The 26,139-nt window shown below is 39.3% G+C and overlaps 2 protein-coding genes across 6 annotated transcripts; both read right to left on the reverse strand.

Moving 5' to 3' along the window:
- Nucleotides 1–4,777: 4,777 nt before the first annotated feature.
- elmod3 (ELMO/CED-12 domain containing 3) lies at nt 4,778–21,600 on the reverse strand. Of its 5 annotated transcripts, none has more exons than XM_043247674.1 (13): nt 21,463–21,600; nt 18,384–19,098; nt 15,313–15,384; nt 15,118–15,198; nt 14,969–15,038; nt 14,825–14,887; nt 13,752–13,840; nt 13,516–13,639; nt 10,367–10,489; nt 10,111–10,241; nt 9,936–10,012; nt 9,603–9,730; nt 4,778–8,707 (listed from the first exon to the last, which is right to left on the reverse strand). In XM_043247674.1, exons 2-13 carry the CDS (start codon nt 18,417–18,419, stop codon nt 8,469–8,471), a joined length of 1,233 nt encoding a protein of 410 aa, XP_043103609.1. In that variant the 5' UTR covers nt 18,420–19,098; nt 21,463–21,600; the 3' UTR covers nt 4,778–8,468. The 5 variants fall into 5 exon arrangements, with proteins under 5 accessions (XP_043103609.1, XP_043103606.1, XP_043103610.1 ...); XM_043247671.1 differs by lacking the exon at nt 21,463–21,600 and adding an exon at nt 20,229–20,342; XM_043247675.1 differs by lacking the exon at nt 21,463–21,600 and adding an exon at nt 20,095–20,222.
- Nucleotides 21,601–21,866: 266 nt separating this feature from the next.
- On the reverse strand, nt 21,867–26,001 carry star (steroidogenic acute regulatory protein). The gene is made up of 7 exons (XM_043247676.1): nt 24,801–26,001; nt 24,612–24,719; nt 23,716–23,843; nt 23,405–23,563; nt 23,028–23,212; nt 22,699–22,792; nt 21,867–22,441 (listed from the first exon to the last, which is right to left on the reverse strand). The coding sequence occupies exons 1-7, from the start codon at nt 24,862–24,864 to the stop codon at nt 22,322–22,324; spliced, it is 858 nt and encodes a 285-aa protein (XP_043103611.1). The 5' UTR covers nt 24,865–26,001; the 3' UTR covers nt 21,867–22,321.
- Nucleotides 26,002–26,139: the final 138 nt, after the last annotated feature.

Raw genomic sequence — 26,139 nt, forward strand, 5'->3', positions numbered from 1 at the left:
GGAAGCTAAAGGTTTCATTGTAGACTAAAGGACTTTACAGATTATGCTTTGCCGATTGCTGGCTCTTCATTTACTGCGGATGTCGTGAAAGAAGACTGCGGCAATGCGTCCGTTACTGAAATGACGGAAGCAGTAGAAAGCACATTCTCAAAATGGTGGCCACAACAACACAGCATCATGCCACTACTGCCATTCGTGAATCAAGAGCTGGTATCTCTAAACTCGCACTAATCCCCCTTTTCCAGAATTGATTCCTTTGTTTGAAGTGCTTCCCATAATGGGGGTCGCTTTTTGTTGTGTTTTTGTGGCTGTCGGTATGGCCATGATAATGCCTCCTGAGATGGTTGTTGAACCTCTCGGGGTAGTGGTGCACACTGCTTTGTTTCTCGAGGTGAAGGCATCTGCTGCAGTTTCTCCAGAGATGGCGGCACATGGTGCAGAACCTCTTCAAGCAGTGGTTCTCACTTCAGCTCAAAAGGTGGTGGTGGCGCCCAGCAATGCCATCTCAGTCTGTCATGTTATGGTCAAGGAGACCATTACTGAACTCGCTCTGTGCTCTGATGATTGTAGAACCTCCAGAGGTGTCAGTAGCGTTCACTCAGCAGTCCTTGTCCTTGCTGTTTGTAATTCCTCGTCCTGCCCTGTGACGGCTATGGAGGCCATTTGTGAACCTGTGTCCTCTCCTGTCTCTGCTTACGCACTCTTCTCTTTTCCTGACCTGGCCACAGTAACTGCTCATGAACTCTCATCCAGTTCTAAAGCAGCCGTTGGAGGCCAATTATGAACAAATGTCCTGTCCCGATCTGTCCTGTGTCCGTCTTAGAACTATTCTGTCATTGTTATCTCTGAACTCTTGCCCTATCACGAATCTGGTCCATGAACTTCTGATCACTCACCACAAGATGTCACTCTCTCACCACTTTGAATCGTGCACTACACCATTGTTGCGTGTCACTCCAGACTTCAATTCCCATCATTCATTGCACTGACGGCACACACCTCTGATTGCACTCATCACATGCTCAGCTGCATTCAATCAATCACAGACCTTAAATAACCGTTTATCCCTCTAACTTTCACTCAGTATTGATCCTCCTAATGTTAGCTGCCTTACTGTCCCATTATGGGTGTTTTTTTTTGTCTCCTTTATTGTCTCTTCTAGTGATAGCTTCAGTATGTTTTTTTCTTTTTTGTTCACCTAGCCTGTTTACTTGTGTCTGTGTACCTAGGATTAACCGTTTGCCTGCCGTCTCGGACTTGCATGTCTCTGTGGATTAACCCTTCTGTCAAGAACCTTGGATACGGTTCACTGTTGACTGACTTATGCTCAATTAGATTATTCTCTCTTCTCGCCTTCACCTTGTCATTGTGTTGACCCTGCCTGTATTTGATCATGTCCTTAAAAGTATGCTGATGGATCACCATGTCTAACGTCTATTGGTTCTGTTACAAATACACATTGGCCAAAATTAACAGCTCTACATTTTCTCCTGTAATGTCTGATGAGGTTAAAGAAGACATGACAAGAGATCAGAGACCATTCTTTCATCCAGAATCATTCCAGACCCTTTAGATTCCCAACAGCATTCTTCTCTTCAGTTCGCCTCACTCATTTTCTGCAGGGTTCAAGGCAGAGAACTGAAATTGCCAGAGCAGATGCTTGGTTTTGTGTTCAGTGACCCATTTCTGTTATTTTTGAGTTTTGTGTCAGAATTACTATACAATTGGAAGATCCAGATGATTTTTTTTTATCTGTTGATATTTTATAGTATCAATGATGTCATATGTCCAAACAAGATGTCCAGGACCTCTAGCAGAAATATACGTCCACAACATAAAAGATACAGGATATTTCATTGTACACATTGGGTACTTTTTATCCCTGTGTTTACCAAACCCATCATGAGTGTTTGCTGCTAAAAAGCTCATTTATTAGTTTCATCTAACCACAGAAGCCAATCCCATTTGAAGTTACAGATGTTTTTAGAAGAGCTAGGAGAATATTTCTGACCCTGAAACTCAACTATTTTCTGCAATTCTCCAGATGCTGTCCTTGGAGAGTCTTCGGCCACTCAAACTCTCCTCCTCACCATGTATTAGGACGATATAGACACACATCCTCTTCCAGGTAGTCTCATAACATTTTATGTTGATGGTGGAAATGGGAATTTTCTCTTTTCTTAAAGCCACTTCAATAATTAGTGAAGCTCAGTAATTCTTTTTCTGCACATCAGAAATACAACTTTGGTTTTTGCTCATTGAGATGGATGATTAAAGGAATTCTGCCTTTGTTTTTCCTCTTATTTATATTTCTGGGAAACAAAGACATGGTTGGATAATTTCATGTTGTCAACCTGGAGTGCTCAAAACTGTAAATATGAATATTAATGCATTTCAGATGTATTCAATTTCTAGGGATACCTATAATTATGGTCAACGTGTGTTTGAGAAAACCATTTGTTTCATAAAGATACTCCCCCCTCCACCATTTTAAATTCGGATTATCCAAAGAAAGGTTAGATGTGTGTGAATTCTTTCAAAATAAAGAAAAATGCATATTTATTTTCACAGCCTTCTTCCATCATATACACCAATTCTGACCATGTGCATTCACACTGCCCACAAGACTATCAGAGCAGACGATTTTTATTAAAAATACATTTTCATTGAAATTATAAAAGTTATTATTAAAATTATTTCTGGCAAACAGTATAATGAGTTTAGAACTTAGTATTTATGTGCATACTATTTAATATTGTCCCGTTTCTCTATAAAGCCAGGACATGATTGAATAAAAACACTCAAATCATGTCACAAGACTCCTCCATTAATTAAGAACAGTACTGAGGCTGTTTATATTGTTTACTCCTAATATAAACTGCTGACTTGATCCTTTTGTAATTTTCCCTTTGATTGCCTGGTAAAATGGTGGATTATGCTTTTAAAACTTATGTTGTAAACCTTTTATTACAGAAAAGTGAAAGCACTCCTTTTAAGCACTAGAATGGAAACAAATATAACTAGGTTGTTGTCTGTTCTAAGCATGTTTCTACAGGCACAAAATCCTTGGCCATCATTTGTGTCCTTTATCCAGACAGCATGTCATCTGGCATAAGCATTTCCAGCAGACAGAGTCTCTGCAGCCCAGCCAGTTTCGGATCAGTAAGAACTACCAGCCAAAACAGCAAGAAATTGCAATGCTTTCAGTACTGTTGAGGATAAACTAAAAACAGCCATGAATTTACTCTTGTCCATACCTTTTAGGATGCAATCCTGCCTTTTTCTTTGGATCTCAACAAAGCAGGCCAGACGTCTGTCCTCCTTGATTCAGAAATTCCTGGAAGAATCATGGGCCCTCTCTAAATTGAGTCCTGAGAGAACGATCTGGATCTGTTACCCTGACTCAGGGACAGAGGGACAGCGTCAGAGCCACTGTAAAGATGCCAAAACAGCAGGTTTACATTTGATGTTCTGATCTCTCAGCCAGGGAAGTTCAGGCCAAGCTCCTCAGAGCTGCGTATAGTTCATTATATGCAGATTTCATCAAAACAGTCTTAATGAATTCAAATGTATTCATTTATGGACGAAGGAGAAAAACACTTAAAAAATGTAAATTTCAAAATGCAAGTTAGTTTGTTTCTTCTTCAGAACAGATTTTGGACAAATGCAGCATTATATCACTTGCTCACCAATGGATCCTCTGCAGTTGAATGGGTGCCGTCAGAATGAGAGTCCAAACAGCTGATAAAAACATTACAATAATTCACACCACCACAATACAATTAATGTCCTGTGACGCCTCCAGGAGCTGGTTTTTTTTTTTTCAGAGAGAATTATGAAGCTGTATCTTTGTTTTACAGATATGATAAAACGTAAGACATTTTGGAGATAAAGGATGCAGTACTGCTCTATAGTTACTCAAGATTAACATGAGATTGGGTAAAACTGTGTGTTATGCCTCTGTTAAAAGCCAAATAAATATGTTGGTGAATTTCGATGTGAGGAAAATAAACAAGTTTACATTTTACATGGTCTGAGGGTAAATAAATTCTCAACTGCTTTTTATTTTTATTTGAACTATGCCTTTAAATTATAGTAATGTACGACTGGCAATATTAAAGGAATAACCTACGTCATATTTTTTACTCTCCCCCAAGCCATCCTAGTTTCAGACGAACACAGTTTTTCATCCAAGCTGGTAGAGAGTAGCCATTATTTTGAAGTTCTGTAATTTGGATATACCCGTCACGAAACTGACCTATATGCCTTCAGGGGTTTATCACATGTGCTCTGAAGCAGATTGATGGGTTTTTGTAACAAAAATATTTCTGGCTTCTTCTGACTCAACTTATGACGCAATCTGTGGAATTCTGTTATGAAAGCTGAACAAATCACTCGATTAATGAAGAATAACAAACAAGTAGATGCATAGGACCTTCAGAATACTGTTTCCATATCTGTGGAGGTCTGCAGCACAGATGTCATGTGGGTCTTCTCGTACTCTACACTATATTCATTCTCGCTATATAACTCAGCACAAATTCCTGTGTTCAGACATCTGAAAAATGGTAAGCACTTCACAAAGCAATGAAAAGGAAAGCAATTCCTGATTGTTATTACTTAACAGATAAGAAACACATTCAGTGCAGGAAAGCATATGATGGTGAGATCGCATCAGACATTACAGTAGACTGACCCCTGCTGGCCAATACACACCATTACAATTCTAGAATTCAACAAAAGCACACTCAAGCAATTACAATGCAACGCTTAAACATTGTTTTTTGAGTTGCATTTATTTATTACTCTTCATACGATACATCACTGTACCACCGCATATATTCTGAAATATATTTTCATTATAAAATAGGGATTCTACAATCAAGGTTCAGATATAATAAAATGCTCTGAAGGATCATAACAGACAATAATGATGCATCTTTAAATGAAGTGCAGGATATTTTGGACTTGCTGTAATTTGATTCAGGGCAACTCGATGAATCAAACTTGACACGTAGGTTTGTTTCTCCAGAAAAAAAAAATTCATCTGTGGGCCAGAAAGATGAAGTATTGTGGAATGCTTTCTTCTAAAACACACTGGGAAAATCAAAACAGAGAGGTTCTGACATACAAGGATGGCAAGATCTCCCGTTTAAAAGACCTCGACCTCCAAACCTGCTTCGAACCCGCAAATGCTCCATTTGGTCCAAACAAATATTGTTACTTTGTGCCATAGTAGAGTGAATCGTTTTTGACGTATTGTAACATTGCAAAAAACCATTCATGAAAGCACAGCAAATACCAAAGGCCACAAAATCGTCTGATTTGCTTTGACGTCAAACCATTAAGATAGTTAAAAACATCCTCCAGCGAAGGTTCGCTTGCATTTCAGCGTGTAAGACTACGGTTTTCACAAACATGGGCTATAGAAATATATACTGTAGAAGTCAATATTTTGCAGTGCTGCATTAGTGTACATACATATACATACAGTACATTCCCAAGCTAGGTAGATTACTGCAAGAGACACCACACCATTTTGTGCTACGACATGGGATCATGGCTGTCCTCAATAAAACGTCTGCCCAGAAGAGATTTGTCTGAAGCCTGAGGTATGCATATTATGCCCCGGTAACAATCATACTGTTACAATCATATATTGTTTTATATATAGCGTGTATAATATATATATATATTAGTGTGTGTATATTACATACACGCATACATATACACACATATATATATATATAGTGTATGTAATATATACACACACACATACACAAACACTTTAATAGTCATCTCACATAACAGACCACCCTCTCCTTGAAAAACAAAACAGCAAAACAACCACTGAGCAACTAATTGTGCGAACGTATACACAAAAAAGGTGCCAAACCAGGCTCATATCATGGTCAGGGTTATGAATGATTGCTCAATTTGTAAGTTTGATTGTTCATAAGACGTTCCGAGCTAGCAAGCAAGACAGAAACACGCTTGAGAAGTAACTGCACACAACAGCTCGAAATATCCTAAAGGAGAAGGAAATACATGTGTGCTCTCTACCGTATTCTCTCAACAGTTCGACACTGAAATCAACCGGTAAACTATTTGGCAACATCCTAATTCACCCTTTCTTAGTGTTAATGTTGCTTTCAGCAGGTCAGTGTGGAAAACAAAACAGCACTGAACTGCACCGAGTTCACTTGGATAAACAGACGGATTACGAAAGTGTTGAACCTGCTTATCTAAACTAATACAAACCAGCCAAACTAGTAAATAACCCAGGAAAGGGTGATTTGCCTTTGTATATAAACATTCGTTTTCCATCATGCTTTGCTCTTATTCAAGTTTATAAAATACTACTCTGCTTTATATAAAATTAAACTGGCTAAAGTGACAGGACTTCTAATATACATCCACTGAGTATTTATATTCATGTGTCGTTTAAGAAAAATAAAAACTACAAAAGAATCAAATTAGAGCGTAAAATCAAACCTGAAACATACAGAACGCACTGTACTCATATTGTACAACAACACTTTGGACTAGGTAACTTAGACAAACATATGCAACCATACCAAGTTAGATTAACAAGCTTTTTTTAACAAGGAATTTAAAACAACGATTCCTGGATGCTACATCTCTAGCGCTACCTGACATGCTAACAAGACGAGAGTGCAGAATAGGGTTGCAAAGGGAGGGAAAGACTTCCCCCCTCATCAAGTTTTTACCAAATGTACAGTACGTCACTGTCAGTTCACGTGAATCTTGCAACCCCTCGCATCTTTATTGGACCTGGACTAGGGAGAACAAGACGCAAATGACAAAAATACATCAAATTCTCAACTATTTTCTGCACTAACCTGATGTGGCTCGACAGCAAATAAAGTGTTCCGTTTTTTTTTTTTTTTAAAATCGACAAGTCTCACTGTGTACTACACTATGCACAGGTCTCACGTGTCTATTTGAAGGCTGTATGCAAGAAGTTCCCTAGAGTAACTGGCTTTTTACTATTTAAATTTTCAACGTGTCTCATGCATCTCTGAAGAAAAAATTTGTTACGTTACGTATAGCATACGGCTTAAATGACCTGCAGAATCCTGGCTAATGTTTTATTAAAGCCATGTCTTCCTATCAGTTTAAACACTTTCACTGCTAAAAGTGCTTCCCGGGAGCTGTAACAACCTAATCACTATCCAACTGTTTAACATACACCATCTATTCTCTCGGGACAAACTAGCAGACATCTTGAGAATGCAGTAGCACATGAGAAATACCTTAACAAGTAACCGAGAACTTTTTAGGACCATTTCTGGCATTATAGGGTTTCACGACATAAATTGGGGGCTCATCCGGGATACCAGAAATTATCCAGTAAGTTTAACGGTGTGGGATCATTCTCACTCTCGTCCACAACACGTCAACATGTTCAACATCAAGTTATGACTACTTAAAACTGGAATGTACCTGTTATCATTAGAGGAAACGTAGGATTTGCTTCATGCAGACAAGCATAACAACACCTCCAAATATCACATTTAACTTTGATTACTGCCCTAATTTTAGCTCAAAGCTCAAACAGTTAAATAAATTTAGCTGATAATTCAAGTCTGCAAGTGTCAATGTTATAGCCTTGTAACTGAACTGCAAAGTATATACTCAAACATCCATACATTTTGGTCTACAAGTCACTAAAATGCACTTTCCCATCAAAAAAAAAAAAAAAAGCCCTGACTTTACAATTTCAGGCTCTTGTTGAAGAGTTTCTGCCAACAGAAACATGTCAAACAATCTCTGAATCATACGGTGACATTTATCTCTCTAAAGGAACAACAAAAAAAAGCTTTGGCCTATTGAGGCTATTTCCATCCAATGTTTTCATACCTCATTCCATTTTTCAACAGTGAAGAGTAAAGAGCCAACATCAATATAAACTCTGCCAACTTTCTTGAACATTGACTCGGTCACAGTGAACATGTTCAAATGACCTCGAGGATCACAAGGCTTTCACTAGACTAGTCTCAATCAAAAACATGCCTAAACAGTCAGGCCATCACACACAGGAAGTCACTCTCACTCAATACCACAGTAGTGGGTAAGGTGCTTGCTGGCTTCTGCAGCCCTCTCCTCTGCAACTGGACACACACACACGAGGCCTGTAAACAGAGTCTCTTTCCTCCTGACAGCTTCAAGACAAGCTGCTGCCACTGAAGCGGTAATTCTGAGATTCTCCTTTTAAACTTGGCAACTAAATCTAGTCTTTCATAGAAGAGCCAATAGGTACTCTAGCGGAAAAAAAGACAGCGAAGAGTTTCATACTTTTTAGCAACTACAGTTACAACATAGACTTGTCTCTGAGTGTACTTAAGCATGAAAGGACAGAAAGGAAACGAGAAAACAGAGGGAACGACAAAGTTAGCGCACAAGAGATAGGTCGAGACTGTACAAATCCAATGCCTCTCTGTCTCTCAAATGAGTCTCGCCTCGCCCTCCATCTCAGGTGGCAGCTCACACACTCCAGTGAAGTTCATCTCTTTCCCCTCCTTGCCGCCCTGACTCCCCGCTCGAGACCCAGTGTCACCAGGTGAAGGGTTGCTAAGTGTGTCGGGTGATGTTCGGTGTCCTGTCCCAGCACGTCTCTCCTTCAGGTAGCCCTCGAGACGTTTGAGAATCTGCTTGGGGTTCTTCTTAGCGAAGAGCTCCACTTCTGTGCATCACAGTGCAGAAAAGGGAAAGGTCATGCTTTCTTTTTTCCCACAAGATAAACTCTCGTGTTAAACACAAAGCTCTTTAGATAGTTTCCACCCACCTTCACATTTCAACTGCAAAGATTCCCCCCTGCTTTCTTGACATATCGATTACAAATTTTGCCAAAGAACATGCACTGATCTTGAAACATGGATTTTTTAAAATCATTTGGTTTAAATAGATTTTTTTTTTTGTTCCTGTCCTTTTAAAATGCAAAAAATAATTCAGTAAAGTACCTTTTATTATTTTAAAATATATAAACATTTAATTAGTTGCAGATTAATTAATGGAGTCATAGTAAGGGAAGTAAACTACTGAAAATTATGTATGTATTATGTCTCCTTTTTGTTTTATTACTGACTGCTTAGTATTAGCCTTTTCTTTGGTATGGAAATGACCAAGAATTGTGAAATTTTACAGATATTTCAAGTTAACAACCTCAACATAACAACCGTAGCTTAAAATTAATTTTTGAATTTGCAAAAATTATTGCGGAATCGAAAACCATTCACAAATCAAACTAACAGTCTACGGAAAGATTGATAGTCCTGATCTCAAAATCAATTTTAACTTTTACCCCAAAGTAATTATTGCATGAACAAAAAGCTAGCAAGTAAACCCTTATAAGTACAGAAGCAAAAAAAAAACCTGCTTTTAAAGGGTCGGTGAGAGGAGAAAGTGTTTTAGGTGCAAACCTTTACTAGCAGTTTAGTGGACTTTAAGGGGAAAAATGATTATGATCTCTTTAAAACATTTTTACCAATGAGTGTTAATTATAACATATGCTGAATGTCACTAAATGATACCCTGCACAAATAGAGTACAGCACTGTTAATTTGTAACTGAAGAATCACCTTTGAGTACATGGCCAGAGTCAGAGATGGTTTTCTGCTGGCTCTTCCACAGCTGGTAGAGGTGCAGAAACGTTGCAACATAAAAATCATTCAGCACTGCCACAACCTGTTGCCTTCGGTTACACTCCCTGTGTGACATCACAAAGCAACAAAATGTTTTATTGCCATGGAAACGACTGCAGAGGTTATGAAAGGCTACAGCAGATACCGTAGACAGAGGGCAAACACAAGCCAAATCATTTCAAAGCTTGACAATATGTAATTAATGCTGTACAAAATAAACACCAATTAATGTTCAAAAGCTGCAGCATCCTGCACTGTGGGACGACTTACTTGGACAGCACTTCCTCCCTGAGAGCGTGCAGGGCGATACGAGTCATGTTGATCGACATCACACAAAACGGAAAATTCTGCAGGTGGTGAAAATGAAAATGAGCATATCATTGTCTTTGAACAATTTGGATAAGGTCGTAGCAAGTTTATATTTGTTTGTTGTGTTTTGCATCACCTGGACTGGGTGCTGAGAGAGTTTGTAGATTTCTCTAGCAAGTGGAAGTATCTCTGGGTCCATGACGAAGTAGAGAGTGTGCATGAGGCCCAGAAAACCAGTTCCCCTTAGATCTGTAGCAGGGTCTGAACCTGGAAAATAAAGGACATGCAAAAACAATTATTACAAACTGGTCAATTGTATTTCATGATTTGTATGTATTGCCTTGATTTTTTTATGCATAGGCAATTTAAGCATAGGTGCTTTTTTGCTGTACCTTGAAAGCCCACGTTCTCCCAGTGTGGTCCATAGCGAGGGCAGTCAGCTCGGGTACAGGTCAATTTCCTGTAGATAGTCTGGAGCACACGCATGTGAACTGGCTGGCCATTATCCAGAGAACCTAAAGAATCACAAAGACAACATATACAAGACATTTAGGCAGTGTCCATTTAAAAAAAAAAATGGGGTCATAAAATTTAAAAATCAAAATGTCCTTTACAGTCCCCTCTAAAGTATTGGAACAGTGAGGCCAATTCCTTCATTTTTGCTGTAGACTGAAAGCATTTGGGGTTGACATCATAAGATGAATACCAGACAAGAAATTTACATGCCAGCTTTAATTTCCAGGTATTTACATCTGGATCTTACACGCATCTTAGAAGATATCACCTTTAGTTTGAACCCACCCATTTTTCATGCGAGCAAACATATTGGAATAGATATAATTAATATAGATTAAAGTGAAGAAGAAAACCATGTGACTTATTATTTAAAATCCTTAATTTTCTATTAATACAATGACCTACGGACGTCACCAAACTTTTGCATTCTTCCTTTTGTGATGCTTTTCCAAGATTTCAGTGCAGCCTCTTTCAGTTGTCGGTTTTGGAGAGTTACCCACTTTAGTCTCCTCATTAGCGGGTAAAAGGGGTGCTCTATAGGGTTTAAGTCCTGGAGATTGACCTGGCCGGTCTAAAACTTTCCACTTCTTGCCCCTGATTAACTTTTGTTATTTTGGCAGTGTGTTTTGTATCTCCCAATAAGTTTGGCTGCATCTTTTTTTTTTAACCGGCAGACAAAATGTTTCTGTAGACGTCGGAGTTCATTTTGCTGTTGCCATCATGTATTACATCAGTGAAGATTAATGAGCCCGTCCCAGAAGAAGCCATGCAAGCCCAAGCCATGACAACCACTCCACTGTGTTTCACAGATGAGCTTGTATGTTTGGGATCATGAGCAGATCCTTTCTTTCTCCAAACCTTAGCCTTTCTGTCACTCTGATCAAGGTTCATCTTTGTCTCAGTCCATAAAACAGAATTTTTGAGGCTCATCCCTGCAAACTCCGACCTTTCTATTCTTCTTGCTAATGAGTGGTTTGCATCTTCTGGTGTATCCTCTGTACTTGTGATCATGTAGTCTTCTGTGAACAGTAGATGGTGATACCTTCACTCCCGTTTTCCTAGGTCTTCCTGATCTATGTCTGTTATTTAGTAGGCCAGTGGCTTCTTTCTTCTTCAGGACATTCCAGATGGTTGAAGTGGCTACAGCCAATGTGTGCGCAATGGCTCTGATTGATTTTCTTCTCTCAGCTTCACACTTGCTTGTTTTTCACCCATGGACAACTCTCTGGTTTTCATGTTGGTTACACCGCTTAACCATAAATGCAGTTTGAACAGGCAAAACCAAAACTGAGCGGAAATATTCAGTGCTAATTACTGTTTGAATAATCATTGTGATTGGACACACCTGAGTAACAAAACACACCAGTCAGTCATGAATTCCAATACTTTTGCTCACATGAAAAATGGGTGGGTTCAAACAAAAGGTGATTGGTCAGATCCAGATGTAAATACCTGGAAATAAAAACTGGCATGAAAATCCTGCCCGGTATTAATTTTTTGATGTTAAACCCAAATGCTTTCAGTCTACAGCAAAAGAAAAGGAATTGGCCTCACTGTCCCAATGCTTTCGGAGGGGACTGTATATTTACACATAGAATAGGGTTCTTTTACAATACTGCAAATGCTACTTATCTGTACAGCAATGGGACCTATTATACAGGCAAATAGCTTCTCCTAGGGGTCGGTAATATACTGGTAGACAACTGATTAATGTAAATTTGTATAGAAACTGGTATAGAGTTTGGACTACAATCTCTATGTAATCCCATATAATGTTACCGTGTTACATGATCCCAAAAACTTATATTTGCACAGGTTTTTCAGCATTGGAATTTGAATTGATTTTAAACAGTCAATCAGCAGTGAAAGACAACTAATTGTAAAAGACAACCATCTGTGCATGGTCCGAGAGACTGTTTCTGTGCAGCAAGGTTTATCAACAATAATTCCATCAAGTTCAGATTAATCTTTGGTAACCAGCTGACCGTCAAAGACCACATTGCAAGGACAGCACGATCATGTATGAAGATTGGGCACTTCCTAACAAAAGTTCTCCAGGTGGTGGTATGCTGCTATGCTCTTCTGCTTGGACTTCGATTTATATCCAATAAAACCTCTACAAAGGATTGATTGGGAATGCAGCAACAAGACCGATCTTCAATGAGACCGAGAGCTCCCATGTCACATCAAGTTCAATACACCGTGACTGTTCTGCATGCAAGCATCAGACTCTGCACCGTTCTACCTCAACTCACTCCTATGAGTCTACAGCCCCTCCACAAGCCCACAGTCAGTAAGTGAGTATCAGGTGTTCTATGCCAAAGCAAAGATCCTCCCAACCCTACCTTGGAAGGACAAATGCCTGACAACATTCAAAAGGCAGCTGAAAACGCAACTCTTTCATCAGCACTTAACTATATCCTGCTGAAAAATTCTTTCTCTATGCTTTGACTTTTCTTTAAATCTTAATTCTGCTCTAGCTTGTATTTTCCAGATAATTTAAAGTGCCCCTATTATGTGTACTGAAAAGTTCATATTCTGGTTTTCGGAGTCCCCAACAACAGGTTGACATGCATACAATTTAACTGTCTCATAATATGTAAAGTGCAGTGCTGCTTTGTGTACAGCGTTCCTAGGGAAACTGTTATTTTTAACTCTACAATAGTTGAACTTGGTGGCAAAAAAAAGGATTAGTATTTTTTATGGAGACCTAGGTAAAATGACCAACAAGTGGGCGGGCAATATGCTAATGTTTCAGGTTGACCTCAGCAGGAAACGGCTTAGGATTCGTTCTGACTCTATTTTAAGAGACAATAACTTAACAAATGGGGGACTTTCAAATGTAAAACTTTACAAGATGTTTTCTTTCACTTAGAGCTGCATAAAAGGTCATTTTTACAAATCCTTAATAGGGGCACTTTAACTGGTTCATCAACACCGAAAACAATCCATTGGAGAGTTACTGAAGAGATGAATATAGTCATAGAAATAAAGCTTGACTTGTTTGGACACATGTTCTACTCACACTGTGCGATGGCAAACACCAAGTCTCTCTCCTCTACAAGGTCTTTATGTAGCCGAGGAGGACCAAACAGGAAATGAGTGATGGCAGCCAATCCAGTTCTGCGAATGGTGGGCTGAATGTTCTTCTAATAGAGGAAAAGAACAAGTTTAAAAACAAAGAAAAAAGAAGAGAGTAAATGACAACTGTATTCTCATGCTGTGTGAATGTAGCCATAGTGAACAGTTACTTAAACTTACAAGCAGGTCTCCAAGATCAGTGGTCTGAAAATGCTGCAGAGCCTCATTGAAGGAAATCAGTGGTGATGGAGTGAGATCCTCAGCAAGAACTACAAAAGTGAAAACACTGTTTATTGACAAGAGACCATTGCAAATTTGCTTTATAAACATGAATGTGACAATGTCCATTTTGAACTATTTTTTGTGTACTGAAGGCTCATGAAATGTAATTTCTGACTGGTTGTGTGGAACTGATCCTCTGCTAAGCCCTGCTGTTACATTTGCATGTAGCCTTCCTGTTTGCGCTTTACTGCCTCTGTCAAAACACAGCAGTCTTTTACACTGAGTGAATTACCTTAATAAAATGTCTGGATCTACGCATTTGTAACACTGTTTGAGTGATTACATGATACATTTCAGTAAGTTGTACTGTATCTTCCAACATGCTTTCTGTTTTTAATTTCTATGCTAAATCTAGACACTTAAACAGTCGTTTGAATTAAAGAGCTACAGCATTCTGTCATGGCACATTTGCGTTCATCAAAATTCATTTATTATTTAAATCATTGGATAAAAACACAGACCTGGCAACCTTGTCTTGAAATAAGGAATCCAAGTTAATGTTACTCTTTCCAACAGTTAAAAAACTGTTCAGGTAAGATTACGCTAATGCGTTATCACATTAACTTTGACAGCTCTAAATTCTACACAACAGATATTTTCTTTTCACGCAGTATAATGACATGTTTTTCTGCCTCTTTTTGATTACTGGCAGATACTTTGTGCAACTGTAGATTAATTATTGTTTGGAAGAAAGCACTGTATTGATATTTCACAAACACATACAATTTATATGTGGATATCCACATGCCGTAAAATGATTGCCCACTTGTTGCCCAGATATCTCATCAAGAGGTGCCGATGCTCCAGATTGTATCTGACAGTGATCAGGTTTCGTAATGTATCTATTTTAGCCAAGGAGGTGATGCCATCTCTCCAGGGTAGGGGCGTATGCTTAGTCACGGTGACGTAATGTGCTCAGTATCCAGGCTGACAGGACGTTGTTTCCATGGTGACAAGGTAATTGGTCTCACCTGGTTGGATGTTCTCCAGGGCATCCCACTCCTCTTGTGCTCGCTCCACCTCCAAGCTCACCTCTAGACAGACAAAAATCACGCACACACATTGTTGTTGAACTACTGACATCATTCTGTGTAATATTGTGATGAAGTCTTTACCTTCTGTTTTAGTCTGATTGCCTCCTGCTGCCAGTGACTGTAACAGCCCATTCTGTTTCAGCGCTGAGATCTACACAAGTTCACACCATCACCATTGCTATTCAAACCAGGAGCACAGAAAACCATGTGACTGTAAGTGAAATACTCACTGGGACAGCTTTGAGATAAGGGTTGCCATTCAAGTTGCCATTGTCTTTGATGCCGTTACCTGGAGTCAGTCCATTTAGGATCTATTAAAAAAAAAAAAGAAAAAAAAAAAAAGGCATCAACAGGAAGCATTCGTGATGCATGCAGATATTCAAAAGACCTAGCTTTAATGAACATATTTTAGCAGAGTTTCTCACAGTTGTGCATTTGGAGTGGCCATTGGTAAGATCCTCTGTCTGTTTACATTCTTGTGGAAAACCATTCAAGCCCTAAAAAGGAAGAAATCAAAATACATATAGGCTATAATACACATAAACAGGTATTTATCACAAAATATCTACATTGGTAATGTTACTCCTTTTCTTTTTTCTGAAAAGCTACCACAAATGTTTAAAATTAAACTGCATTTCAAACAAAAGAATACATCTGAAATTAATTCTATTAAAGCATTTTCAATTCAAACTATAAGCCGAGTTCACAACTATGCAATGTTATGTAACAGCCTTTCGCCTTAGTGCATTGTCATGAAACATGTACATGAAAGCGCAAAGCAAAACAAATTTCAAAGGGAAACGAAATATCCATTAAAAAAATTACATGCACTGTACAAACATAATGCAGTGCAGGCTATAGTGCTTATAATTTAGACTAGATCTCCCTAATCAGTGTAGTTGTCATGTAGAGAAATTCCCTCTGTGCCGTTTGGGGGGGGGCGGTGTTGGGGGACAAAGAGAGGATGTTTAAAGGATAGTATAGCAGCTTTATCACACCTGTTAAGAATTTTGCAATGCAGCACCAAATGTATAGATGCTATGAGCGTAATGATTCGTGTATCGTACGGTTTGTGGTCATTTCCCAAATCAAAGTGATCATCCTTATCCCCTTGTTAGTGAGGACTTTGGAGTGAGCAGGGCATGTCTTTATTTAGTCATGTTCAATGCACTTGGCAAAGGGAGAGATGTAATTTCCTCTCATTCTCTTCAGACAGGATGTTCCCATGACAACGAACGCAGCATGATGTGCGTCAGCAGATTGGCTGAGGGATGGCATGAAATCATTTTTTTTTTTTTTTACTTTATATTAAAAAAAAGTTTTACACTTTTTTACACAGTTTTTATATATTAGCGTATTTTAAAATACATTTTCCAATATAAAATGTTTTTTTTATTGTTGTTAGCATAACTGCTGTAAATAAACATTTATTAAAACAGCGACGAGTTTGTTGTCACAGGAACATCCCAGCTAAAGATAGTGAGGAATAAAAAAAAAAAAAAAAAAAAATCGCTCCGTTTGGCAAGTGCACTCCAAACTAGTTAATAATGACACGCTCTGCTCACTCAAGTCTCCACTAACAAGGGGATAAGGATGATCACTTTGATCTGGAAAATGCAGGTGAACCGTACAATACACAATATTCATATCGCTACACTCCTAATTGATGCATACCCCAACATTACAAAATCAGCCCGGATTACAGTTCAAACAGTACAGCTTTTCAGGAAAGGGGCTAAATTATCATTCAGTAATTGATGAAAAAAATCTTCAATTCTGATTAGACACGTCACAACATATTTGATGAGAACCATGATATTTAAAAAATAAAATGCAATAAATATAATAAAATATCATGTTAACACTAGACAAATAATAATATTGTAAATAATCAAGAGCCATAACATAACAGGTGGTGTTACAGGAGAAAAACTATCTTAATTTATTGCATAGCTACTATTGCCACACAAAATCATGTCGGAGAAAAGACCTGCACCTCCAAAAAAATCGTACAAAATGTGGGAGTTTTTTGGATTCCATTAAAAGACTTGTTACTCCCGTTTCCCAGCCTTGATCCTAAACGCACACCAACAGTGCACATTCTGGAGGTCTCTCCTATCTGATTTATTTCAGGTCTTATAGTCTCCATTGACAAGCTCAGCTGAATCACAAGTACTTGATTAGAAACTGTTCAAAATGTGTATTGTTGGTGTGACTCCAGGAACAGGGCTGGGAAACACTGTTAGTGCCTGTTCACACCTAGTTATTTCACGAGTTTTCGCCGATCGGATATATATCTGATTTGTTAAAGCGTTTTCATTTACGCCTGGCCACATAAATGTGTCATCACAAAACAGATATAAATCCGATATTCAAATCTTGCGTTATATTTAAATTCAAACCTGAGTTTGTGTTAAAATGAAAAGATAAATCTGGAACGGGCTGGGATGATAAATCAATGCAGAATGGATTTGAGATTTTCAAATGCGTCGCGATTCTGATTTTAGATTTTAGCAGCAGATGGCGCTCTGTTCTAGTTTCTGTTCTCATTTTGAGCATTCGGCCAAGAAATTTAACCTTAGCTCAGAATGCTTTTATAATGATAGATTAATGTAAACAGTACACTGTGAACACCCTTGTAATTCGTTTCAGCCTTTTCGGATTTTATGAATGTAAGGTTCATTTGGAAAAGAGCAATGGCTAAAGCATGCAGTGCCATCTGCTGTTAAAACCTGAGATCAGAATCGATCCATGAATCATTTCTGCATCGATTTTGTTGTCCCGGCCATACTAAGCAAAGTAAGAGAAGCCACAATTAAATAATTTTCATATATTATGAATTACTCGCGCCACAGAGTGAGCAGGTAAAACACAATAAATTAAGCCACTGCTAGTTAGTTATCCTGTTTAGTCATCCTGTACCATCATGCATTATGTGTGTAACTGTTTTATGCACATTTTTGAAAATTATGTGCCTCTTGGTATTCCCAATCACTATTTTTTTTAATAGGATAATCCTAAACGTACATTAAAACGGATGAATGGAAGCACAGCCATTGAGCGAATGATTATATAATCCGTTCATAAAAACAATCCTTTCCTTTCTGAATGAATGAGCCATTTTGAACAAATCCTTTGAATGAATGATTCAATGAATTGTTCAATAAGACAAGGACTTGCTGCCACCTACTGGCGGATTTAGTGTCCAGTCACGCACCAGACAAGGTATCAGCAAAAAAACACACTCAGTAAAACAGAGCTTAATTTTCATTATCAAAAAAAGATTTGTGTGTGTGTGTGTGTGTGTGAGAGAGACAGAGAATATCAAACAACCCTAGAAGCAGGACATTAAAGTAAAAATTAGCCATTCATTTAATCTAATTGCCGTCTAGTTGAATAGCTGAGACATTAAGCATCTAATTTGTGTTTTTCTTTTTTTAACCTGTGGAATTGTAATGCAGAATAATACCACTCTAGGTAGGGATGCCATACATACCTCAGTATGTAATGCGACTGCAACAACCCCTTCCATGACATGAGTCCTCTGTCTCGTTGTCCCCTACTGTCCACCCATCCCGTGGACTAGGCCAACTGTAAACACTGCCCACTGGACACACATGGTTGAAGAGCACTTTTAATGCTTTCAGAAGCACTTGCTCCCGGTCCTACAAGCGTGGATTTGGATTGAAACAGCAGAAGAGCTTTCAGTAGTGCATTGTTTAACTGTGCCGCTTCTGGAGATTCAGAGAGGGGCTGGTAGAAACAGAGTTGGTCCAAGGAGCAGAAGCATAATTTGAATAGTAACAGGCCCGAGGTTAGCTTCTAGTGGGATTGTGCAGCGAGTTGTAGATCGTGATGGCCTTGTTGGAGATGGATTTATCAAGTCTGTCGAGTGCTAATTGTACCAGGCCTGTGCCACGTCAATAGGCGAGTGCTAGGCTTGCTACAAGTCCACTTATGTGAGACTGGAGCGTTGCAAATGAAGTACAAATCAGAAATAGATTGGGTACAGCAGTGATGAAGCCGTCAGTGCCTCTGTATTGAAGACAAAATCTCAGCAGAAAGCGGAACGAAATTCAGACTTGGAGGCTTGTTACAGAAGTCTGTCACTAAAAAGGGAGTTTATTGATGGCTTGGAGAGATAGCACGGGTCTTGTCAGAAACTCCCTGTGGCCTTCCACCGACAGCTACAGCATCATCTGAACGGGTTTCTGCAGGATACACAATCATAAGTATTACAATATGCAAACGGAATAATAACCACATACTTAAAAAAAAATGCACATGCAACGCGACCAACAGCGCGCGCAAAACACAAAAGCGTGCGTGCACTCTCCGGCTTTGGTTGTGAAGCGATGCAAAGGAGCGCTGCACAGAAAATCGGCATCCGAAAAGCATGACGTCACCTGATCAAGACCGCATCCCTTTGAAATCGAAATAAACGGAGACCGGCAACGCGATCGCCGATGACCGCCGATGACATCTCAAAGGCTCGCTCTCGTTTAGCAGCGCGTTTAACGTGCAGCCGGCTCCCATAAGACGGATAACTGGATCTCTTGCATTCACAGGCGGAGAAGGGCTAAGAGGTGACGTCACCTACATCCCGACTCACAAACCCTAAACTAACTGCACACGATAACAACGCGCATAAGCGACGGACGACTCGAAAGCCGAAGTGCCGCTCGACAATTAACGCTGTGATGCAAGTTAAATCGGCGCCGTCTGACGGGGTGCATCGGCTCCAAATGCGGCACAGCGTGAATGCATGACAGCATCCAGCGAACTGTCAAACACCTTTACAAAAGATACATTAACCGTTATATGGAGGCACGACGCTAGTTACACGCACTGAACTTAAGCGACCGCGAATCGAGGTGCATACATTAAACACACGAGCTTTATCTGAAGGCTAGCGAGCGTAACAGAGAACTGACCAACTTACTCGCATAATAACAGTTATTCCTGCCACAAATAACGGTACGTTTCTGCCCCCCTCTTCGTTCCGTTCAAGTTAAACGAGCGACGCGAAGCGCTCACGTTTACCTCGGCACTCAAGACATGCCGTTACTGTAGTTATTACTGCTTTAAAAAAATGTTATTTGCTACCAAATCTCAAGTCAGTGACTGTGAAGCGTCTGTCTCGCGACCTGCTCGAGCTAAACTGCCTCAATCTTTTTGTACTCTCGTTTCTAGCTTAGCTAACTTACCTATAATTAGTCTTTTACGACACGGTGTCCGCCGAAACGCGCAAACAACGCAGCGCTGCCGTACTTGACTGCTATTTACACATTTGTATCGCTGCTAGAATGAAAGGTATTAAATATTAGTTGCAAATTTTTACCTCAGTTTCTCTCCCTCCAATCTCGGCTTCCCTTCCCCCCCTTTTCCACAGTAACTGAAAACCCCGACGCCTTATGGGAATTGTGGTCCTTCTACTGTAAATAGACTTCCGGTACCGTAGGAGTCACTCTCTAAAGTTTGTTTGTTTTGTTTTCATGAAATTTCAGTACTTCATCCGACTTGGGATTTTATTATGTATTTTTAAATTAGGTTGGACATAGATTATTTTTCTATTTTTAACAGCTAAGCAAATTACTAACTACATAAATAAACAAATAAATAATAACAGGCATAGTTTATAATTAAATGCCTTTGACTCAAACAGTCCTTTACTGAGATAAATGTACTTTTTTTATTAACTTTCAAACAGTACTTAACATAAACATTTAATATTTTAATACTTATTAAGACTGGAATGTACAACTTTGGCAAGAATAACAATAATTTTTAGTAGCCATAGTTTATGCCTAAATATGCAAATTAGTAATATGCATCCATATCTAAATTCTTGACGTTGACTAAACTCTAAAATAAAAGATTTGTGTCCATGTTATTATGGTGTTAGGCCAACCCATTTATCAGAAACCACTCACAGTGTAATGTAGCCAAGTAAAGGATTTTTAAAATCCTTTTAATCACTGGTAACCAAGTATGGTCCTGGACGTTCAGGGTCCTGCAGGGTTTATGTCTAATCAAACCCACATGAAGCAGCTGATCAAGGTTTTACTAGATACACAGGAAACTTCCAGAAAGGTGTGTTGAGTCAATTTGGCGCTAAACTCTGCAGGACACTGGTCCTCCAGGATCAAGTCTGATGACCCCTGCTTTTAAGGTTTAACTTCTAAAACTATTTGCATGCACATCCTTTCCTGGTTACTATATTTTACATAAGAATGACCAAGCAAAATAGAAACAACTAGCAATGAATAAGCTGTGCTTGATGAGATAATAAGGCGGTTAGTGAAATCCTTTATCAGTGTTGTGATCCAGTCAGGATAGTTTACTAATTTACATGCTTCAGCTGGACCATCGTCTGCTGTTTAACATGTTTAACATAACATCCAACACGCGTCTTTCAGAAATGTCCCAAAACTGCGGACGCAGAGGGGTCATTTGTACGACGTCTGCTCTGAAATTCATTTAAAATAATTAGAAATGGCCCACTGCGTCGGAAAATATGAAAAACATTAGAGAGGGGATTGCCGCCCGCCTTTGGCCGGGACATCGGTGTTTACCTCATTTCCTGCTTCGTGAAATGTTGGCTCAGTTGGACCTTCAAGGAGCTGAGAAGTTCCCAAAACACATGCGAATAACCAAACACCTCCTTGCTTTAGCAAACCCGGGCTAATCCACTCCAGACGACAAGGCATTTTTATGGACTGAATTTCTGGCTGTAACACGAGTCGCATTCCCTTTCCGGGGGCAGTTTGCTTGAACATCGGTGAGACGCTAATGGGCATAACTGACTCAAAATGTTGTTTATATAACTGGCTGAGTGGCCTGCCAAAGTATGTAGATGAAGCTATTTCCTGTATTTCCTTACTCAATCTGCAGATTGAGGCTTTGCTCATAATTTGCGCTCCTTCTTGTGTTACACATGTAGGAAAACAGACCCAGTGGACAACAAAAGAGACTGTACTTTTTCATTTTAATAGTTTTAATGAATGTTCGCTTAGAAGACATCCTTTCCCAGGGTGATGCAATAATAATATTAACTTAAAATAAATACAAACAGTGATAAAATAGGAACTAATGAACCCGGTAGTTAATAGTCTGCGGTGTTCTGCAGAAGTATATGAGGGAAATAAAGGAAGATCAAACCCAAAAATGAAGGAGACAGAGGAAGGAGACTGAGTTTACTATCGGGCTGAAATCAAAACTTATTAAATCTCCGTTGCAGTGACCCAGCATTTGATCCATTTTTATAAATTACGGTTCTGTACTGTACAAGGAGCAGCATACTGTTTTGATGGATAATTTAACTTCTGTATCTCTGTGATTTATTTATTGAAATGGGTTGTGGTGGTTTTGGGTGAGACGATCTTGACCCTGAACAGAGTTGCAGCATCTGCTTTTAGGCCATAAAGGTAGATGTTAGCAAGCAACGGCTGCCTCCACACCACCACTGGATGCCATTCTGTGCCTGAGATGGTTTGCGAAATCCACCTGGGTTTGCGAAAGTACTCGGTTGATGACGGTTTTTGGGATCCAACCCTGGAGATGACAGAATGAGGACAAACCAGACGTTAGATTTGACACTCGGTTTATTTGGAAGAATAATGCATTATCTATTAGATAATAATTTACGCTTTTGGGTAAGCTACCTCCTTTAAAGGCAAATTGTGTAATTTTTTTAAGACAACAGAGCAAAGCAAATTGCAAAGCTAAAACAGATTTTCTGATTTCGATGGTGCCACAACTGATGACTTAACCTTTTTGGGACAATTATAGTATTACAAGAATTTACTTACCTTAAGATCTAAACTGAGCAGCCAGGTAAATTTTGTCTTATCGGGATCTTCTGCACTTGGTCGCATCACAATACAGGTGGGTCCGTTCTCAGCCCTTAAAAAGAAAGCAGTATTGTAGATATACATGTATATATTTCAATCATGACTACTCTAGTTGTCTAATAGTTTTAACATGTTAATGCACGCATAAATACCATAGCAAATGTAGACAGGTGGAGCTGGAGGAGGTGGAGGGATTCAGAGGTACTCTGATAGCTCGCTGCAGGACCAGCTTATAGCGAACACTAAAGCAGGCCACATACAGGAAAGTGCTTCATATTTTCCCTTACCTTACAAACCCTTTCTGTTCAGGCATTCCGGGGTGCTGAGTGGACATCCCGGCGAGGAAGCATGAAGATCCTCTCCGCTTGGCACAGCGGACACTTACAAAGTCTCGAGGGCCCACCACATTCCCAGGTGTTTCAGCTGAAACCTCGTGTGTGATCATAGTATCCTGACCGATCTTCTGAAGAATCTGAGAGGAACCAAATCTCTATTGAACACCAGATATCTCTAGGTAACAGCGGCTGTATGTTTTATGTTATCATGATGGAACACTGTAAGTATGAAATGAGATGACATGAAGTCCTTCATAAAGGGAAGACATTATAAATTGCACACCCATCACAGGAAGCTGACAGCCAGTAGATCATCTGTTTCTACCCACCTTGACCTGTTTGACATTTGGGTTCCACTCCCCCATTTTTTCCATGTTATCCACCAGCTCCTCATACAGATCATCCGTCTTCTGTTCCAGCATCACTTCTAACTTAAAAACCTTGCCAATGTCTGGTAATACTTTACTCATCACCTTATCACCATTGACCTTTAGAGAGAAAAACCCACATAAACAATTTTTGAGTATTATTAACTCTATGGTATACCCTGACACTAAATTGCTATATAAGACTGAATATTACAATATGCACAAATGCGGGGCAGAATGAATGATGAAATCTGATTATTAATGACACCTACACTCTCGATCTCAGTTTGCCAGCCGTCCTGGTCACTGAGGATGCTGATGGACTTCTGCAGAGCTTGCTGTCCCTGCTGCACATAACACTGCTCGGCTTCATTGTACGTCTCCTCTGGGATCCGACTGCCTATGCAAAGAAAAAAATGCATAAACATTATCTTTGCATAAAGGAATGCATGGGAGATTTCTAAAGAAAATGTGCATTTCTGTGAAAATGGAGATTTTTGTATCTACCCTTTCTGCAAGTCGTATTGTTTGCCAGTAAGTGGCGACAAATGACTTTATGAGTGAGTTACTGATTCGTTAAATCAACCAATTCCTTTAAAACACTGAATCATTCAGGAACATTATAAGTGATTTTGCCTCATCATGGGATAATAAAGTGCCAGTCAAACGTGCATTTTATCATCTCTGCTAAAGTGGGAAGAGTATAACGTACTGATTTATGAATATTAAGATGGTTTCATGTACTACCTGCTATATAGTATGGAAGCAGGCATAGTTGAACACAGCGACTGACTGACTTATGAGTGAGTCGCTGAATCATTCAGTCGACTGATTTATTACAAAATGCTAGTTTGTTCAGGAATAATAGCACAACTGTGTTTCTTAGAGACATACAATTCTGCAGTGGTTGTGTTTATAACCATTTTCATTGGTCAAGCAAAACTAGAAGAACAATTTTCAATGCTTAGTCTAAATTGTAAGCTACCAAAAAAGGCAATATCACACTCACTAATATATAAACCAACAGCCCAATCACTCCTGTAATACTGCTTAAATTACATACTGTATATATAACAATAAATACCTCTGACATGTACTGTACAGCAGAACTCAAAAGTGTCTCTTTTCCTTTCAAATGGATGTTCAAGTAGCGTAAAAGTCCTCTTACTGAGCAGTGAGCTCCTTCTTCGGATGTGGCTGAGCCAGGCACTAGGTCCAGGTCCGGAAAGCTTGTTCAGCTCATGATGGATCGCAATTATTGCGTTCTTCCTCAGACCTGAACACAAAAACCTGAATAAATATACCGGCATATATTAAATATTTCTGAAAACCGTGGATTCCTGAATCAGCTCCTTACCTGTCATGTTTCTCATGTGCCTGTAGGAAATGCCAGCGCACAGTTTGAACGTTGCAGGCAACATTTGAAGTATCTTTTCAACAGATGAATGAGCGACTACACGTGAAATGCGCGAGCGAAGAGGAATCTGAGGAACAGTTGGCTGCTTCTGCCTCTTTATAGGCCCGTCAGACAAGGCCGTGTTCTCGTCACCTCACAGATAAAACAGCACCATCACTCAACGCACAGGGGCGGCCCTGTGTGTCAAGGATGTGCAGTGAACACGACGGCCTACCAATCTAAACACGTTGTTACAGATAACAGCCGGTGCCTGAAGACTACCCACACAGAACACCGGTTCGCACAGTCAAGTTGCCTGCGTTTCTTTCTTTCTTTTTCCAGTCAAAACAAACAGTACTGAGCAGCTAAACTTATCTACAGATATATTTTAGGATACGATAAGCCAGAAACTCTCAGTATGTCACATATGTCGTTCTCTTCTGGTTCCATTACAGCTTTAGGTCAGGAGGTCAAGTTTACAATGTGACAAATCACTAGCCAAGATTGTCCAGCATCATCATCACCATAACTCCAAGAGGTCGAGTTAAAATTACATCATTGCTTGGTGACGTGCAAAAAAAAGAGGAAACTAGTGGACCTTTATTGTACAAATGTTAGCATTCGACCTTACGTTGGTTGACAGAGCTGTATCCTGAAAATCCAGGTCAAATCTTCTTACAAGCTGTGCCACGTAAACCCATATCAAAGCTGCAACAAATCAATTCTCCATCAGTGACAACAATAAGAGGCCAGTGTGACAGCCTTGGCCTCGGCGCCAATGGAAACTTTTCTGGTTGTATGAAAATATTGGTTTAATGACTCGTGGTTTTCAGCTTGACGTAAAATCAACTCGCTCAAGAACATTTAAGCAATGGAAAGCGGCTTTATGAGTAAAAGTGCCTTAACCCACAACCCCGTGTCCCTCAGAGTAATTTATACCTCAGGCCTTAACCTTTGTCAGACCACCTTCCAGTCAGGAAGTGTGGAAATTACTGCCATTAGTTGTTAAAATAAAGCTAGAACAGGTGCAAACGAGAGCTGTAATCAAATACTAACTTTAACTGATTTAATTACATCATATGACAATCAAATTACTTTATCAATATTAACTGAGAAAAGTTCTTAATTAAAAGACTTGCGGCAAGTGAAAAATCAGGTATATATATATATATATATATATATATATACATACACATACACACACACACATTATATACTGGTGCATCTAAATAAATTAGAATATCTTTTTATAAATTAGAATGCTTTTTTTTGTCTCGTTTCTCATTTTCCTCTTGCAGTA

The sequence above is a fragment of the Puntigrus tetrazona genome, chromosome 8 (genome assembly GCF_018831695.1).
Source record: "Puntigrus tetrazona isolate hp1 chromosome 8, ASM1883169v1, whole genome shotgun sequence".
NCBI classification, from domain to species: Eukaryota; Metazoa; Chordata; class Actinopteri; order Cypriniformes; family Cyprinidae; genus Puntigrus; species Puntigrus tetrazona.

Bases quoted from the DNA above. Each gene is read 5' to 3' on its own strand.
- elmod3 (XM_043247674.1), bottom strand. From the start codon at position 18,419: ATGGAAGGGGTTGTTGCAGTCGCATTACATACTGAG. The intron at 15,199-15,312 runs GTGAGAAACTCT...TTTTTTTAATAG, and splicing joins GCCACTCCAAATGCACAACT to ATCCTAAATGGACTGACTCC. The intron at 14,888-14,968 runs GTAAAGACTTCA...TTGTCTGTCTAG, and splicing joins CAATCAGACTAAAACAGAAG to AGGTGAGCTTGGAGGTGGAG.
- star (XM_043247676.1), bottom strand. From the start codon at position 24,864: ATGTTGCCTGCAACGTTCAAACTGTGCGCTGGCATTTCCTACAGGCAC. The intron at 24,720-24,800 runs GTAAGGAGCTGA...TTTTGTGTTCAG, and splicing joins GCACATGAGAAACATGACAG to GTCTGAGGAAGAACGCAATA. The intron at 23,213-23,404 runs GTGGGTAGAAAC...GGTTCCTCTCAG, and splicing joins CAAATGTCAAACAGGTCAAG to ATTCTTCAGAAGATCGGTCA.